Genomic DNA, 17,805 nt, shown 5'->3' with positions numbered 1-17,805 from the left:
GGACCTGACCTAGGGAGGATTTTATTTGGGGTTTATCTTTTAACAATTTGATAGAGACACAACTTTAAAATTTGATTTAATTCGGTTTTATCGGGGGGGAATGTATTTATGTTTTGTTTTAAATATGTTGTGCGCCGCCCTGAGTCCCGCTGGGAGAAGGGCGGCATATAAATTAAATTTATTATTATTATTATTATTACAGTATTTGTGGTGAACTGAAAACAGGACCTGGAAGCAATTAATTCTGGAAAAGCCCAGAGAAATTTATCTCAGGATAATTCCCAATTTCAGAATGGTCAGCTGTTGAAGAGCATTTCCCAAACACAGGCGTATAATTTTGAACTCTTTAGTAAGTGCTGGCAAATTTTTCCTTCCCCTGAGGACCAAACAGTACTGCAGCTAACCTGATGGTCAGGCGGTTGTTCCTTCTGGCCCCAGCTCCAGAAAAGGACCACTGCTGACCCAGAGCCCACCACAGAGCTGGCAGGAGGCTCCAATCATGGCAACCCATGAAGGACAAACTACTCAGAGGCAGGAGAAGATGTGGCCTGGGCTCACCTGATGATGAAAGCTCCCCGGGTCTCCAGCAGCTTCCGCTCACTACTGAATCTCTTGAGCAAGTTGATCATGAACTGGTAGAAGTAGGAATTCATGGTGGGGGTAGAGGGAGAGCACCCCATGCTCTTGGCTCCTGGAAGGTAAACAGCGGAGGTCACTTAAAGAAGAGGGACGGGGACAACAAAGGGATCTGCAGGGCGTTATTAGCAAGGGCTTCTCGTTCCCATTCCTGAATTTAAGGAGTCTGGTCCTCCTGCAGGTTCCCAAGTAAAAGAAAAAAAATGGTAAAATGTCTCTGGAGTTCCTGCAACAGGTGAGCCATGCGGGCCCTCCTGGGGGTGCAGAGACAACCCTACACAACACAATATCTCAGAGGAGCTGGCAGAGAAGAAGACTATTATTCACTTGTCACAATAAACCTATTTTCAATAGTTTTTTTTAAAAAGCTCAGCTGAATTTCTAACAGTTCCATGAGAAGTTGAAAATGAAATTCTCCTGGGAAGATGAAACATTTTGTTTAATTGCTCAGTACTAATTTACAAAATCCATCACCAGATTATCTCCCAAAGATCTGGATAAGTAAGACAAACTTGTAGGCCAGGCCTGCAAACAACCCAAGGAGAAAGGGCTGCTGGTGTGTCAATCGCCCCCTTACCTTCACCGCCCCTTCCATCCGCATTTAAGGGAAGGCCCACCTCCCTTGGATCCGAATCCGAAAGGTTTTTCCAGAGGTACTTCACATTTTCTGGATCTCTCTAATTTTCCATCACAGGCTTCCAAACCTGGTTGTTCTTTACCCGGTGAGTCCCAGAAATTCTTGATTTCTCCCTATTGCCAAGATTTTTATAAGCTGAATTGCCTATCTGAAGATTTAAAGGCTTACTTCATTTCCTCTAATGCTTCTTTGCAAGCATTAATGGTTGGAAAAGACAGACAAGGAACGAGCCCTGGAAGGTGCACTCAAACGTGGAGAAATATCCTTTCCAACTTGGATATGCGGAACGCCATGAACTTAAGAGTAAACTGAGAGAATCTTCAGCAGAGTCACCCGCAAGAGCCAGGCATGATTTATGTTGGACAATGGAGCAGAACTGCCTGGTGCCAGAGAATAATCTCAGCAGATTTTGCACCAAAACAGGAATTAGAGCAGTGGTGGCGAACCTATGGCACGCGTGCCAGAGGCGGCACTCAGAGCCCTCCCTGTGGGCACTTCTCTCAACTGCTGGCGGCGGGCTGCGGAGCCCCAGAGTGCACCGGTCGAGGGGCCGGTAGGCTGTGTCTGCTGACGGACACTGTCGGCCCCCATGCGTTCGCTGGCCTCTGTGTGCAGGGGGCAATGGTGTCAGGCAGCAGCTGCCCCGGCCCCTGGCTTGCCTTGCCTTGCCCTGAGATAATGGCACCCCTGCCCTGCCTCGCCTCACCCTGCAGGACGAGTCTCCTACCCACCACCCCACCTGCCAGAGACCCCCTGGATCTCCCCTAACCCTGCCTGGCCCCCACAGGCGTCCCCATGAGCAACATCGAGGTGACCATGCCCACCTTGGCCACACCCACCCAGTCTGCCATGACCACCACAGCCATGCCCACCCAGTGGGCCACACCCACCTGGCACCCGGCCATAAATAAGTGGGTTTGGGGTTGCAGTTTGGGCACTCGGTCTCTAAAAGGTTCGCCATCACTGAATTAGAGCCTGCTCAGATCCTCAGGGAGGAAAGGGCTCCTTGTGAAATAACAATCTTTTGTAAAACCCAATAGCCAGACCTGCTACCTGGTGGTGAAGTGTTTTTATTGGATCATCAGGCTGGTTGTTACCCCCACCCCACCCCAAGCTCCCCCACAACGGTCAATGCAATGGAGGCTTCCAGACCAACCACCACCTCTTCCGTGCTACAGGAAGGGTAAGACAGCCTCAGCGGTCCTCCCAGCCCCATAGCTCTCTGCTTCCCCAAACGGGGCAGTCTCCACAGAGCCAACAGCCTAGCGGCACCCCCTCCTGACCCCTCTCAGCTATTTTTACAGAGACCATTCATTCATTTTGTTCGGATCAGGTTTAGTGTGCAGGGACAAGGACAAGAAGTTGGCTTTAAAGATCAAGATGAGATGAAGAAAGCCAAGATATTGATTCCATTACAATACCATTGGCACAAAAAAAAACCACCCTGCTCTTACTAGTATCACCATCCAACCTAAAATGGAAAGGCCTCACTCCATTCCCCCAGCCCCCAAGAAAGCAGTAGCAAAATCTGTGAGGAGAACTCCACATCTGAAACAGACGGGGCAGAAGAGCTTATGAGAAGCCACCTCTCTCCTGGCCTCCCTTGGAATGAGAAGCCAAAGCCCAGGACTGCTCAGAACCTACTCCCTTTGCCAGGGAGCGGCTGGCGCTGAAGCACTTACCGGAGGACGAGACAGCCTGGCTACCTTTGGCTGAAGTGGGTACAGTCAGGTCCAGTTGTTCCAACCGGAGCCCGGGGCCCTCCTGCGGCCCTCGGCCTTCCGTCTGGCCAGCCGGAGAGGAAGCAATCTCTGCCAAGACTTCAAGGTCTTTGAGGATAACCTGGGATCAGCAAGAGAGAGAATGGCTGATGAGGCCACAAGGAAAGACTGTGGAGCCAAATCTTGCAAAGGGATCAGCAGGGAATTTGGTCCTCTTGCCCCTGGGAAGGTGGGCAGGGCTCTTGCAGCCCCCTCTCTTAAACCATGTCCCTCCAGTTGGTTAAGGCTGCCAAGGAGGGGACCTGTGATTGGTCTGGACAGGTGTTAATAATAATTACTTGAGGGAGGGAGTGGTTCCTTTAAGGACAATTGTTTTGTCCAATCCAGTACTCTTAGACCCAGTACTCTTCAATATCTTCATCAATGACTTAGATGAGGGAATAAAAAGGGATCAAATTTGCAGGTGACGGTAAACTGACAGGAATAGCCAACACCCCAGAAGACAAGCTCAGGAGTAAAAAGATCTTGACAAACTGGAACAATGGGGCTATCCAACAAAATGAGTTTTAATGTGGAGAAAAGCAAAGTTTTACATCTAGGCAGGAAAAAAATCAAAGATATAAGTAGAGATTAGGTGAGACCTGGCTCAAAAACAGTGAGAGGGACCTTGGAGTCCTAGTGGACAATCACTTGACTATGAGTCAGCAATGTGCAGCAGCAGCCAAAAAAGCTAATACAGGGAAAGGAACAAAAGGAAAGAAAGGAAAGAGGAAAAGGAAAAAAGTCTCAGTGAAGTATCAGTGGAGAAGACTAGCGGCAGCCTGTGGTCTCCTCTCTTCCAGGGTGAGGCGAGGTGAGTGTTCAGCCTCTGAGAAGGGGGGCATCTCTGCCACTCTCTTTTCCTTGGCTCTCTTTCCTGCTTCCTTATTATTTTGGTTTCCATCGTAGAAGGGATGAAAGGACTTTTGTCTCATTCAGAAATCCTCTAAGACAGCCAGGAAACATATCCCTCACTCTGGAAGCCAAGCGTCCCCTGATGCCCTGGGAACAAACAACCAAGCGTTTCCTCCCCCCAGTACTCCACCTGCAGGACCTCTCTGGGGGCACCCGGGGCACCTGCCGGGGTGGGGGAGGGCAGCCATTCACATGCAGGGCACGTCTCTCCAGTGAGCCTACCCCAGGCAGCTTTTCTCTGTCTTTGTGTGGTGTGAGCTACGGGAGAAGCTGGCAAGGGGCAAGGAAAGCCACAAATACCCAGCACTGCCATGGCAACAGGGCCGGTGCCAGCCGAGCCGTTAGCTGCTTCTTCCTCAGCAGCCCCTCCTGCTCCCAGTTCCCAGCCCTGGAAGAACCCTTCCCCTCCCACCCAACAGCAGACGGGCCTCCTCCCAACTCTCTGCTCCAGCAGAGAGAACTGCAGAAGCCCCTCGGAAAGGAGCATCGGGGCCTCTTTTGGGCACACTGGGAGGAGGAAGGAGGGAGCCTGGCTCAATTCTCCAAGGAATCAGGGGCTTCAAATGCGTCTTGGGGGAAAATGGCAGCGAACAGGCATGCTGGGGGAGGGGGATTACATTGTGAACAAGGACCCCTTTGTTCTCCTTGGCACCCCATGAAGATGAAAGGAGGCAGCTGGTATTCATCTTCCACCACCCGGGCTCACATGACCTTCTGCTGGTTGGCAGAGAGACCGAGACCAAGGATCTGAGAAAAAGGATTTGGGGAAAATGCAGGGGGTCTTTGCACAGGGCTGGCCTTGCTCAGAGGGGAGGTAAATCATCCCAAGGGAAGCAGCTGACTTTGCCTCCACCTCAAGAAGATTTTGGTTGCAACCAGTCACACGCTCCGCAAGCATTTCTTCCTGCTGTTCAAAGGCCGGCTTCCCTGCACACACATACCAAAGTGTGCAAGGACACACACACACACACACACACACTGACACTCTCCTCCACTGCTATGCCCGAGAGGATTGGAGGGGGAGAGGTCTGCAGCCCTGTTAGATCCAGTTTGGCTTAAATCTGCAGCAATACATGCTGCTAAGAGCTCAGGATGCCGGTGGGGAAAAGGGGGCCAGAATCCCAAAGTGAGGCTGTCAGGTTGTCTTTGCTGCATGGGGGAAGGCCGTGGGAGAAGGCTGGGGTCTCCGGAACCAATATAAGGAAGGAGGGCCCCTCTGTCCCTGCCTGCCCCACAGAAAGCCACTGAGCTAGCTTGAGAGTGGCCCTTTAGATGCCAAGACTCCTTTTCAGACTCAGATTTCCAGGCTCACACAGAAGCTGCACAATTGCGATAGAAGAGACACTTTCGTCAAATCTTCCAGGTGAGAAGAGGGGCTGCACGTCCCTCCTCTGCCTTAGCAACAACCCAGGGGCAGGCCCTCCCGCTGCCTCCAGGACAACCGACTTATGCCAAGGGCCAAGGGCAGGATGGGGCATCAAGGCTTGCCCAGGGTGCAGGGGGCAGGCCAGGCTGAGCCTCCATCCACCAGAGCAAACTGCAGGCAGGTTTGGTGGAGAACACGAAGAGCCAAACTCCCTGCCTGGCCCTTACAAAGCTCCCAGGAGCCTTCGGGCCAGCTAAAGAAGCAGAGCTACTCCAAAGAAAACCAGGGCAATTCCTCCACTCGCCTTCTGCCAAGCAAAAATGGGAAGTTCCTTCCACAAATGGCCTGGGCAAACAGGTGCTTCCTTTGGCTTGATTCAGCAGTTTAAATGTCTAAAAAGTGTTTTTTTCTGTCCCATCCCTTGAAAATCTGGTAACGCCACTTATACCCATACAATCCCAACAAATACTTGGCTTGGTCAAGAGCACCCACATACTCCCACCCATGCCTGTTCCCCTTTGCAAGCAGACACCTCCGGTCACCCACCCACTTCCTCCAGTCATGCCCACTTTGGGCTCAGCAAACAGGCAGAGTTTCCCTGAATGAACGAAGCCTCTTCGGGAGCCCTGGGAATCCAAGGCCACAAGGATGGTTCTCCCTGCGAAGCCCAAAGGCCCTCAGGACTCCGTCCCTGGCAAGAGACTGACTGTCTGGCGATCACAGCAGAGGAGGAGCTAATGAGGGCCAAAGCCCACCAATCTGTACCAAGAAGTGGGAAAAGCACAATCCAAGAACGGCAGCAGTTTCTGATCATGACCTTGCCAAGAACCGGCAGCACAAGAAAGGCTTTGGTTTATTCTAAGCACAATTAACATAAAATGGAAAGATCTGAGTCTATAAAGCATCACCTTAAGATGCTCTTTCCAAGAGCCAGAAGGAATGGCGCGCACGGGGGGGGCAAGTGGGGGTAGAAAATGTCAAAGCTAAATGGACATAAAATTAACAACACACAAAGGAGCTATCTCCCCTGAGAGAGAGAAACTCGAGAGAATATTTCAGAAAGAGTGGACATAGGCCTCCATGTCTGCGAGAAAGCCAGGACCCGTCCCAGAGGAATTCCTGGATGGAGCAGAAATCCAGAGAGGCACTTCCCTGGCTGGGAAGCTCAGAGACAACCTCCGAGGAAGCTCACTGGAAGGAACCAGCTCCCTAAAGCTCGCTCTTTTTCCCCAGCAAGAAGGAATTCCTGCATTCAACGTCCAAGGCTGCCCACTGCCAACTCTGGGTGACTCCCAGAAAGTTAAACAGGTAATAACGATCAATGAAAGTGACAGTAAAAATGGCTATGCTGGGAAAACAAAAACACAAATTCATTTTATTGATTCAGGGGCCAAAAGAAGGAAAATTTCAAAAACCCTGCAGTAGATTTGTCAGAGTCACACAAAAGCAGTTCAGAAATCTCTGTATCGCTGGGCCAGAGGAACTTCAACACCCATGGCCAGGATGAAGCAGCCCATGAAGGTGCTTTGCAAAGTGAATAACACAACAGCAGAGAAGCTCCTCTTACCTCGTCAGAGTCGTCAGATAAGGTCTTCAGTAAGATGGGGAATAAGCTGTCCGTGTGCCGGAACATCTGAAAAGCAAAGAAACCTTCAAGGAGACAATTCGAAAAACATCACGGGGTCAACTGTCCCATTTGGCACATTCAACAAAAGAAACTCCTGGCTCTACCAAGACTGTAGCTTTATTGAAAGATCCATCTGGGCACAGCAGAAGAAAAGTCCATTCTGGGATTTTACCTGTGAAAACCCACATAGGTAAAACCGCTTTTTCCCCTCTGGGCTGCCCACAGTTCATAGTTTTTTTTGTTTTGGGAAAAAATGCCTGCTGCTGCTCAAACATTCTTCATAACCTGACCTTGGCAGATAAAGTCTCGCTGGCAAGAGAAGGCCCTCATGCATCCCATAGCCTCCCCCCTCTTAGGAATTCACCACCCTCCTTCTGTCACTGTTTGGCAAACTGCGAGCGAAAGCAGGTGCAGGTAACTATGGAGTCAAGTTTGACACACGGAACGTTTTATTTATTTCTATATCACATTTCGAACCTGCCCATCTCCCTCACAGAGCACCTCTATCCCTGCCTTGTGTTGCTCCACACAGGACCCACGCCCAGTTTCAGACCACTCCCCTTGCATATGAAGGGATAACGCCTCGCAACCAGAGTGGCCTACAATTCTCAAGAATTTAAAGCAGTCACGCTATAAAAATTGTTATAGTTATGCTTGCAGAAAATCAGGAATAAAAAAACTTTAAAAATAATGAAGATGGTGTCAGACATCTGAGCGATCTAACAGGCTGTTCTAATTCTGGTAAAATCATGAAACCAAAGAGGACATTGAGGCTGTGGGGCCCAACTTCTCGTTCAATGAAGGAGAGGCCATGGCCTCCCTGGGTCGTTGCTCTTTGCCATTCCTACCCATAGTATACCTTTTTTTAACCTTTGAATCCACCTTTTGCTATTTAAATTCACAATTCTGCACCCCACAGCCTTGAATGAAAGAAAGCAGCCCTTGACCATTCTCTCTCCCCTTTGGGAAATTAGAGTGCTGCTATGTATCCAATTCTCTGTCAGCCTTTAAGGTAGGTCTGGTCAAGAAAGAGGCATGGCAGGAATGCCCTTCATTGTGGGTCTAGGATAACTCGCCACAGGACAAGAGTTACAATAACATCAAATAAATTGTGGAATAGAATCATTAAAGAAAGGATGCAAAAAGAGGGGCAAAATAAAAGCTGAAATGACAATAATTAAATTAAATTGTTGAATTGTCCTGTGGCAAGTTGTCCCACGGTGAATTGTCCCATTCCACTTCATGGTTGAGCGCCCTATGAAATGTTTTTCTAACCAGCTGTCTATTCATTCATCAGAGCACCAACCCATACTTAACCAACATGCTCATCAATGTGTCCCCGGGCATTTTGCAAACTGCTTTGCTGATATCAGTGGAACAAATCAGTCTTCTTGATCTTCTCTAAAGTTTGGATCAGTCCTTGTGAGGTGTGACCCATCCTTGTGGCAGTAATCCTTTGTGTAGAAAATTCCGATCATGGTCCCAGTAGTCCAGTGATGGCGAACCTTTTAGAGACCGAGTGCCCAAACTGCAACCCCAAACCCACTTATTTATGGCCGGGTGCCAGGTAGGTGTGGCCCACTGGGTGGGCATGGCTGTGGTGGTCATGGCAGACTGGGTGGGTGTGGCCAAGGTGGGCATGGTCACCTCGATGTTGCTCATGGGGACGCCTGTGGGGGCCAGGCAGGGTTAGGGGAGATCCAGGGGGTCTCTGGCAGGTGGGGTGGTGGGTAGGAGACTCGTCCTGCAGGGTGAGGCGAGGCAGGGCAGGGGTGCCATTATCTCAGGGCAAGGCAAGGCAAGCCAGGGGCCGGGGCAGCTGCTGCCTGACACCATTGCCCCCTGCACACAGAGGCCAGCGAACGCATGGGGGCCGACAGTGTCCGTCAGCAGACACAGCCTACCGGCCCCTCGACCGGTGCACTCTGGGGCTCCGCAGCCCGCCGCCAGCAGTTGAGAGAAGTGCCCACAGGGAGGGCTCTGAGTGCCGCCTCTGGCACGCGTGCCATAGGTTTGCCACCACTGCAGTAGTCAATTCTCTTCTGTTGACAGGACTTGAAAATATAATTGTTCAGCTACAACAGTGGTTCTCAGCCTGTGGGTCGGGACCCCATTTGGGGTCGATCGACCATTTCATGGGGGTCGCCAAGCAAGGCTGTCTGCCATTTTTTTTGACCACCATTTTTTCCCCTTTTCCGGCGGGTGCCTTACCTCCCTTGGGCTGGGCCAGCTGGTGGTCGGCCTGCTCCGTCTCTGCCGCTTGCCAGCTATGCCTCGGCCGGCGCAGGGGGCGGAACCACGCATGCGCGGCGCTCCCGGGCAGGGAAAGTCCTCGACTTACGACCGGTTGGGTAGTCCTCGACTTACAACCGGTTTAGTCCTCGACTTACGACCGGTTTAGTCCTCGACTTATGACCGGTTTAGTCCTCGACTTACGACCGGTTGGGGTCGCGGCATTAAAAAGGTTGAGAACCACTGAGCTACAATATTCTTCTTTACTTCCTGGTTCTCTTCCGTAGACAGACCAGATGGATGAAAACAGCAACTGGGTCTTCAGGAACTGGAGCATCCTTCCTACAGATGATGGAGCTTCATTCTCTTGGAAGAATCTTTTGTCTCTATAATATTTCTCCTTACTCGGTGGAACCTATCCTCTAATATATTATCAGGAAGCTTTTCTTATTCTTGGCTGGTAGCCCAGAAAACTGAACACAAAATCCTCAAAAAAAGTCAGTCCTACCATGTTCCACCCCAGTTTCTAAGACCTGAAGGTGTTACTAGAAACGAATTACAGACATCACAAGTTTTAGCAGGCAGACAGAATTATCACTGGGCTTAGTGATTTATTTATTTAATTCATCATATCTATATAGACATCAATCTCACAAAATGTGACTGCGAATGGTGAACAAGCCATGAAAGGAATAACACTAAAACATTCCGCAAAAAAAAACAAAACATTAAAGGACTAGGGGAGAGCAGATTCAAAGTTATAGACAATGCAATCACCTCACCATTTTCTTTCACCTCTGTTTTAAGGGGCTTCAGAAAGGATATCGAGGACGGGCCAGTGCTTTGAGGGGAAGGATGCTCCAGAATATTTGGAAACTGTTGTATCACAAGTCACCAGCAACAATTCTTTGTCTTCATGTAGGGCACAACTGTGCTCCCTTTACCCTTCGGGGTTTCACTATTCTATTTGGTTCATTGTGGTGAGTACAAATCACACACACAAAAACACACATACCTATTTTCCTTTCCTAAAGGATTAGAACTCATTTTTCCAAGGGTCTGAACATCCAGAATCTCTTTCTTCTGCCTGGTTATGACTATTGCCCATTAAGCCCACTTCTTTGAAGGTCTTCCCGATGAAGAACCGATTCCAGTATTAGATGTCTGAAAGCCTATGCTTCCACTTCTGAGAACTTGGAAGGTGCTTCAATCCAGACAGGCTGAATGGTAATTGAAATGACCGTTCAATGTTAAGCGCAAGAGAGGTCCAGAGCCATGCTCAGAACTTTGGTGCACAAAGCAGCAGCTACAGCTACCAAAAGAGGCTCCGTTGTGTTTCTGTGGCTGACCTTCCCCCGCTCCCCCTTTTTTGATCTGAAGGAGAGACACAGCTCCTCAGGTGGCAAGCAACCAGTGGTGGATATGCTGCTTTGTATGCACCAAACATAATGAATTTGTCACACGGGTAAATGAAGAACGCATCTTATTTCTGAGTAACATCTATGGAAGAATCAAGAAATTATTTGCTCAGTTCAGGTGACATTAGATTTGCTATTTAAATGGCTCCTTTCCAATATAAACAAAGGTCAGTACCAATAAGACCCGTTTCTCAAGATCAGGTTGGGTCTAAAGGCCTACCTTACGTGGTGTCTTGATGTACAGGTGGTACAGCCACTTCAAGACTGCAATCCGCGTCATCATCCCAGTGGTTGAATCATGAAGGTGGCAGTCCAGGACCTGCACAATTCCATCAAGGTTCAGGGTCACACAACTTCTCTCCATGCTGCAGATAAAAGCAGGATCAACAGATTGGTCCAGTAGTTAAGGCACCAGGCTAGAAATCAGGAGAGACTGACTTCTAATCCCACCTTGGGCATGAAAGCCAGCTGAGGGACTTTGGGCCGGTCACTCTCTCTCAGCTCAACCCGTCTCACAGGGTTAGGCACAACAGGCAAAAATAAAGAACGGCAGAAGAAACCCACGAGGCTATCCAAAAGCTCAGCAGAGCCACAGGAGAGCCATTTCGAGGGAGCTCCTTCCTTAGAGGTCCTTCGGTGGCTGAGGGCTCAAAGCCACTGACCAGCCTCTTTCCCCTTCAGAGTTAGAAAAAGGGCGCAGGGAATTAAACCCTGTGACTGAATTCTGCTGCCCATTTGGTTTTGCTAATTTCCCTTCCGGGTGAAGGGAAACGTAGGGTTGCTGTGAACCAGGTGACAGTGCTGGGAACAGCTGCCCTCCAAACAGCCCGAAAGAGCGAACTGCTCACTCCCCCCCACCTCCTGGTGCAGGCCCCCTCCTCCTTCTCCAGACTCCCCCCCTTTCAAAACGAGAGTGTAGGAATAACTGACCTAGCTGGTACAAAGATGCTGGCGCTATTGAAATCCGACTCACTGGAGACATCCAGGCAGCCTAAAGGAAGAGACCGCAGGTGAGCTTCACCCCTCCCCAAAATTGACCGGGAAAGATGTTGGAGGGGGAGCAAACTCCTTTCTTCCCAGGCCCAGCTGCAGGTCATCTACTCACGGCCTTCCCAGGCACTTGCAAAACCATCACAAGCAGGTGCCCTCTGCAGAGCTTGCCACGGCCAGGATCATGGGCAATGCCTGAAGGGCAACCAACCTGAGGTCCAGCAGGCTTGGCAAAGGGAATTTAACAAGCAGCAGCCCTTCCTCTGCCTCCGCCCCCCCCCCACCGCTTGGCTTCTCTGAGAGGAGGGAGCCCTGGGGCGACATGCAGGAAACAGGACTCACCACTCGGGGGCTGCTCTGCCTTGGGGCCAGCCTCTTCTTGGCCAACCTCTCTTTGGGGGGATGGCAGGATCTCCCTGCCCTCGTCAGCTTCGTCATCTTCTGGGGTCACTAACTTCATCAAGCTTTGATTGCACACGGCGGCCGACTCCTTAATATCTGTATTTCACTGATCAAAGAAGGTTTTTCCACAAAGACCAGGAGAATCCCCTCAGCACACCCCCAAACTGGGGAGCCTCAGACCTTCAGGGGGACAGGGTGGGATCAGAGGGAGCTCCTGCCCGGATCCTTCCTCTGTCCAGCCAGCCCCAAGGCTAAGAAGGGCTCCTGGGACTTGGTAACTGATTGCCCGCTCTGGAAAATGCAGGCCTGGAATGAACGAGCAAAGCCAGGTCTGGACATGGAGGGCAGCCCAGCTTCTCTGTCTCCTTCCCACACAGCTACACACCCCTCGTGCTGCCTCGCACCGTCTGGCCTGTCAGCACCACCAAGATGACAGCACCCAACCAAAGCTCCTGCAAGGGCAACTGGGTTGCACTTGCTCGCAAGCCTTGCCCCAAACAGCCCCATCAGTTCCCCTGGAGAAGGCCCCCGGGAAGCAAGGGAGGATTTTGGGAGGGCCGACACCCCGCGTGGAGGTTACTAGAGGATCAGAGAGCCTCTTCTTTGGGGACTGCGCACTAGAGGGAGGGAGGGAGGGCAATTTTTGATTCTTGATTTGTAGCACCAATTCTGCCATCATGTCAGACCCTCAATGTATTTTCAATGCATTTTCATTTCACTTCATTTCGGGTGCTGTAATTCTGGTGGGAGGGGGGAGGTTTGTGCCAAGAGGGAGGGGGACAGTTTGGGGAACCTATAATTTCCTTTATTTTGGTCTATCCTCTTTTGAAGTACCTTTCTTGGGGTGTGAAAGGAGGAATGTCCCCCCCCTCTCTCACACACACTTACTTGCTTTCCAAACTCTATTCTGATGGGTGCATCCAGAGATTAGAGACCCTCTTGCTCATTCCAAGCAGACAAAAACAAACCGAGTTGTGAGCTTGCTCTCTCGCCCAGGAGCCACGGCCTCCCCTCTTCTGCTGAAATCCACCCAGGGAAGAGCTGGAGGAATCCTAGGATTCCAAGACTCACCAGCAGAGCCACCCCCCCAAAGGGTTCTGTGGGGCTAGAAGAGCAGCAACCTCCCCTGGGGAGCCCCCCCCGCAAGGCAAGAGGCGGGGGCGCAGCAGATACTCTTCTTGCGGTCGTCGTAGGACAGGCAGGGCAGGACGGCTGTCAAGATCCCAGAAGAATAGGGAAGCATCACCCGGCCGGCCAGCTGGATGAATTCCCGCATCCAACACATGGCAGTCAGCTGGATGAGATCATCTGTGGGAAAAGGGTTGCAAACAGTGAAAGCTCAGCTGCTGCTTCTATCCCAGGTGGCACCCCACAGGTTTCATAAGTCAATAGGCACCTCTGCCCTCATCTCCCAGAAAGAGAAAAAATTCCAAAGAATCTGAAGCTAAAGGAAGCAGGAGACAAATGTGCTTGATGAGAGGGTCTTGGCAGACACAGGAACGCTTACCAGCTGCCTCAGTCAGCAACTGTTTGAAGTTGTGACAGCACTGAAGAAATAACTTTATGTCCAACACCCTCATTTACCACCTCCAGTATGCAGGATCACGCTTACAGCCAATATACCTTGCCCTGTGCCTGATCTGTTGGTTCCCCCCCCCCCCGCCTTGCACAGCCGAGATTCAAGAGGAAGGCATGCCAAGGGAATAAGCAGGCATACCGCTTGGAATAGCCCCAGAGAGAGAGAGGAGGCAAATAAATTTAACAAACAATAATCACAACAATCATACTACACCAGGCAGTTGGCACAGTGCCCTCATTGTGCCAATACATTGCTTGTGGTGTGTATTTCCCAAGGTGCACCTGCTTAGTCCTCTCCAATGAATGTAAACACAAACATTAGTTCCTCTCCTGTTCATTATCTCAGCGCCAGGGTGAGCATTTTGAAGGACTGGGAGTGGAGAAAAGAAAATCAGGGATGGTCACATGATTTTCCACTTAGCAATCGCTTCCCTTAGCAACAGAGTTGCTGATCCCAATTGTGGTCCCTGAATGAGAACTATCTGTATCCTTTTGGAAAAACATAGAACTTTTCACATAGTTCAAATATTTGCAGGCACACAAATATTCTTGCATTTCTGCAGGTTTGCCAGCCATGCTCCAAGAGCTGAGGGGTCATTGTCTGGACTTTGCATGCAAGATGTCCTCATTTTTAAAGTTTTTTTTTCTTAAACTGTACTGTTATTTTCTTTTTTAACCAATTCCCCAACAAGCCAGTTCAGCATTCCCGCCAATCCCTTGAGAGACCGGGACTTCACCTCCCACCCTAAACAGCCCACTTGCATTAGTGCCGCAAAAGGCTCCTTGTTCCACTGACCTGCTGACGGAGTCACTTCCTGCATTTCAGCAACCCTTATTAGTGCAGCTGTATGAATGAAGGCCCACTGGAAGAAGCCACAGCTCAGGGAAAGAAAAAAGCCTTTTTTGAAACTCCTGTTCTTGATTGGTTTCAAAAGGAGGAGCCTCTATGCACCACACAGACACAACTGCTCTGCTTCTGAAGTGTGGCTGCAGAATACTTGCAGCAGCAATTCAGGAGCCAGGGAAAATGTAGATGGAGACTTTTTACTTTTAAGCCGTTGCTGTGCCTGAATACGTGCACTTTCTGATGCCTTGTCTGTGAAAGGTGCTATCTGTGTAATAAACAATAAACAAAGTTTGATCTGACGGCCTAAAAAGGTCAGCATGAAAAGAGGCTGCGTCCATTAAGTCAGCTGAAAATAGAGTGAGTCACATGAACTCACCCTTCTGGAGAAATCAATAGGTGAGTGAAAGGGCTTCTCCTGTTCAGTTTGGCAGCCAAAATAAAATGGTATGGAGGGCAGCGGACAGCAGAGGGGCCTTGCTGCCCCAGGGCAGGCTAGCCGGGGGAAATGGACGCGTCTGCCTCCATATTACAAAGCACAACAGACAAGCCGGTCCCTGTCACTCCTTTGGTCAGATTGAAGAGGCCATGCTGAGGGGATGGAAGGCCAAGTTCACTGCAGTCCAAGGTGGATTGGGGTAGCATCGGCATTCCTGTCCTTAATCCGCCCCTTTCCTAATGCAGCAACAGGAAACGGGACGCCCAGCATCTTCTAGGCCGGCCGTCTGCAGGGTGAGCAAGGCAAGCCACTACAGATTTATTCCAAACAGCCCTCCCCCCCTTTCCAGTCCTTCCATTCAGTGGGGGACAAACTCTACCATTTGTAGGCCTAAGAGCTTGAACTTCCAATAAAACACAAACGCTGAGAAGGGTCAGCCAGCCGAGAGTGGTTGAGTTGGGTCTTCGGAAGCTGGAAAGGAGCTACCACCATGGAAGGAGGTTGCTGTGCCCTGTTGAGCCTGGAGCACGTAGGCTTGTGGCTCATCTCCTTCACAACCCATCCATGTTTGCAAAGCATCGGGTTCAGAAATGGACTGGACGCTTAGCAAGGGAAAGCATGGGATGCACACTGGGGAGCAATACAGGCTTACCAGAAGCTTGGCAGTGAATGACCAGGATGTTGGCCATCTCAGCAAATTTGACATTGGCAGGGGTCCTCTTGATCTCTTTGAGAAATTCTCCCAATGCCACTTCACATCTGGAGGACAAGGCCAAGAATGAAAAGAGCACAGGAAGAAGCTGAAGCTTAGGATTACAAGGAGCACATTTCCAGAAAAGAGAGCAATCGGCCAAAACTCCTGACACAAAACTTGCTCCCTGGAGACCGCTGGGTTTTCTTTTGCATGTCAACTCTACAAATGAGCATGGCTGCAGCCATTTTCCTTCCCATTCTAGGTTGCCACATAGAACAGAGGGAAGGGGGTTGCCCAGGTGCTTCGTTAGTCAAAATAATCTTTTGTCCCATGGGAACCAAGGTCATCGGCTGCTCCCAAGACCAGGGACTGGGCATTGCATAAAAAGCCCACCAAAATATTGGGGAACGTAGTTGCTTGCATAGCTTTTGTGGGTGGGACATTTAACTTTGTATTGGGAAATTGTTACTTGTGTATCCACTCTTGACTGTGCCGATACTTTGTAACTAATAAACATGTTTTTTGAGGAATTTGCAAGCCTCAGAGTTCTGCTTTACTCGTCTCTGTCGGAACCACGACACCACAAATTGGAAGGAAAGGTTAGGCTGGCGCTCAGGTAAAGTCCATGCTGCCCTCCCCTACACAGCCAGGGGGCAGCTAGCTGCTCTGTGTGGTTGCCTTTAGGATGACTTGGGGTAACAGGAGGCACAAGACCTCTGGCTCATCCAAGACCACGCTGCTGGGAGGATTCTGACCATGGCAGCTGACCAGCTGCTTGCGCAGCCTGATGCCTCCCTCTGTCTCGGAGCAACCAATGACCACAGGCGCCTTTTAAAGATTCAGCCTTTTGTTTGGACCAGAGAGCTGCACGTCCCCCACCCCTCCTCACATTTAGACTGGCAGTTCAATTGCCAGACACACATTTCCAGACCCAACAGTGTCCTCACATTTTACGGATCTCTTTGCTGTTATCGCCCAGGATCTGGAAAAGTCCATCTAGAATCTCTGGCAGGTAATCCAGAAGATTAATGTCAGGAACAGATTCCAGCACCAAAATCTAGCACACGAGGGAGCAAAACCACAGAGTTAAGGAGCCGCACTCTGCAGTAACACAAGAGTTCAGGGGGTTAGCCAGCAAGGGCACTGTGGGTCCCAGCAACAGCCACATCACAGGAAAGGGACACAAGGGACATGTGGTGTGGACTGGACAAACGAGGGTTCAGAGACCTCCTTGGCCGACTCTGGGCTGGCCATGTTCCCTCTCGGCAGGGCTACTGCCATGGGGAGATGCCAAGTTCCCACAATAATTCAAGAATCCTTTCTGGGGCTACCACCTCAGCTGGACTTTGAAAGCAGCAAATGGGTCCCACCCACATAAGCCATAATGTACATAAATTGTTTGGTTTATTTATTTATTTATTTTATTTATTTAATTACATTTATATCCCGCCCTTCTCCTTGCGGACTCAGGGCGGCTAACAATTGGATAAAATACAAACATATAGTACACCTATTAAAATTGATTAAAAAGAAATATTTAAACTCATCTGATTAAAAGTAATTAAAACCCCTTTAAAAACCCTTAGGCCAGTCCCGCAAGCTGGAACAACCATGTCTTGAGGGCGCGGCGGAAGGAAGGGAGATCAGGGATCACCCTGATCTCTGGGGGCAGTTCGTTCCAGAGGGTGGGAGCTCCCACAGAGAAGGCCCTCCCCCTTGTGGTCACCAGCCGGCACTGTCTGGCTGACGGCACCCTGAGGAGACCCACTCTGTGGGAGCGTACAGGTCGGTGGGGGGTAATCTGTGGCAGGAGGCGGTCTCGAAGATAGCCAGGTCCGATGCCATGGAGCACTTTAAAGATAATAGTCAGCACCTTGAAGCGCACCCGGAAGGCCACCGGCAGCCAATGCAGCTCGCGCAAAAGCGGCGTAACGTGGGAGCGACGAGTCCCTCCCAACACCGCCCGCGCGGCCGCATTTTGAACTAGCTGGAGCCTCCGGGTGTTCCTCAAGGGGAGCCCCATGTAGAGAGCATTGCAGTAGTCCAGGCGGGAAGTGACAAGGGCATAAGTGACCGTGCGTAAGGCGTCCCGGTCCAGAAACGGCCGCAACTGGTGAATCAGGCGAACCTGATAAAACGCTCCCCTGGTCACGGCCGCCAACTGGTCATCCAGTGTCAGCCGCGAATCCAGGAGAACACCCAAGTTGCGGACCCGATCCGAGGGGGCCAAAGTTTCGCCCCCTATAGTCAGCGATGGAATCAGCTGA

General features: G+C 50.5%; 1 protein-coding gene across 1 annotated transcript in view; it reads right to left on the bottom strand.

Moving 5' to 3' along the window:
* Nucleotides 1–17,805, bottom strand: part of VAC14 (VAC14 component of PIKFYVE complex) — a 31,079-nt gene that overhangs the window by 7,121 nt on the left and 6,153 nt on the right. Inside the window, exons 6-14 of the mRNA XM_015812188.1 lie at nucleotides 16,486–16,595; nucleotides 15,497–15,603; nucleotides 13,157–13,291; nucleotides 11,924–12,079; nucleotides 11,522–11,582; nucleotides 10,812–10,956; nucleotides 6,882–6,947; nucleotides 2,956–3,115; nucleotides 559–691 (exon numbers count right to left, since the gene is read on the bottom strand). Of these exons, the coding sequence (XP_015667674.1) occupies nucleotides 559–691; nucleotides 2,956–3,115; nucleotides 6,882–6,947; nucleotides 10,812–10,956; nucleotides 11,522–11,582; nucleotides 11,924–12,079; nucleotides 13,157–13,291; nucleotides 15,497–15,603; nucleotides 16,486–16,595 (1,073 nt within the window). The remainder of the gene's footprint in view (nucleotides 1–558; nucleotides 692–2,955; nucleotides 3,116–6,881; nucleotides 6,948–10,811; nucleotides 10,957–11,521; nucleotides 11,583–11,923; nucleotides 12,080–13,156; nucleotides 13,292–15,496; nucleotides 15,604–16,485; nucleotides 16,596–17,805) is intronic.

Source organism: Protobothrops mucrosquamatus, unplaced genomic scaffold (assembly GCF_001527695.2).
Source record: "Protobothrops mucrosquamatus isolate PMUCROS unplaced genomic scaffold, P.Mucros_1.0 scaffold74, whole genome shotgun sequence".
NCBI lineage: Eukaryota > Metazoa > Chordata > Lepidosauria > Squamata > Viperidae > Protobothrops > Protobothrops mucrosquamatus.
The sequence above is the reverse complement of the archived record's forward strand: the minus strand, read 5'-3'. Positions and strand labels throughout refer to the sequence as shown.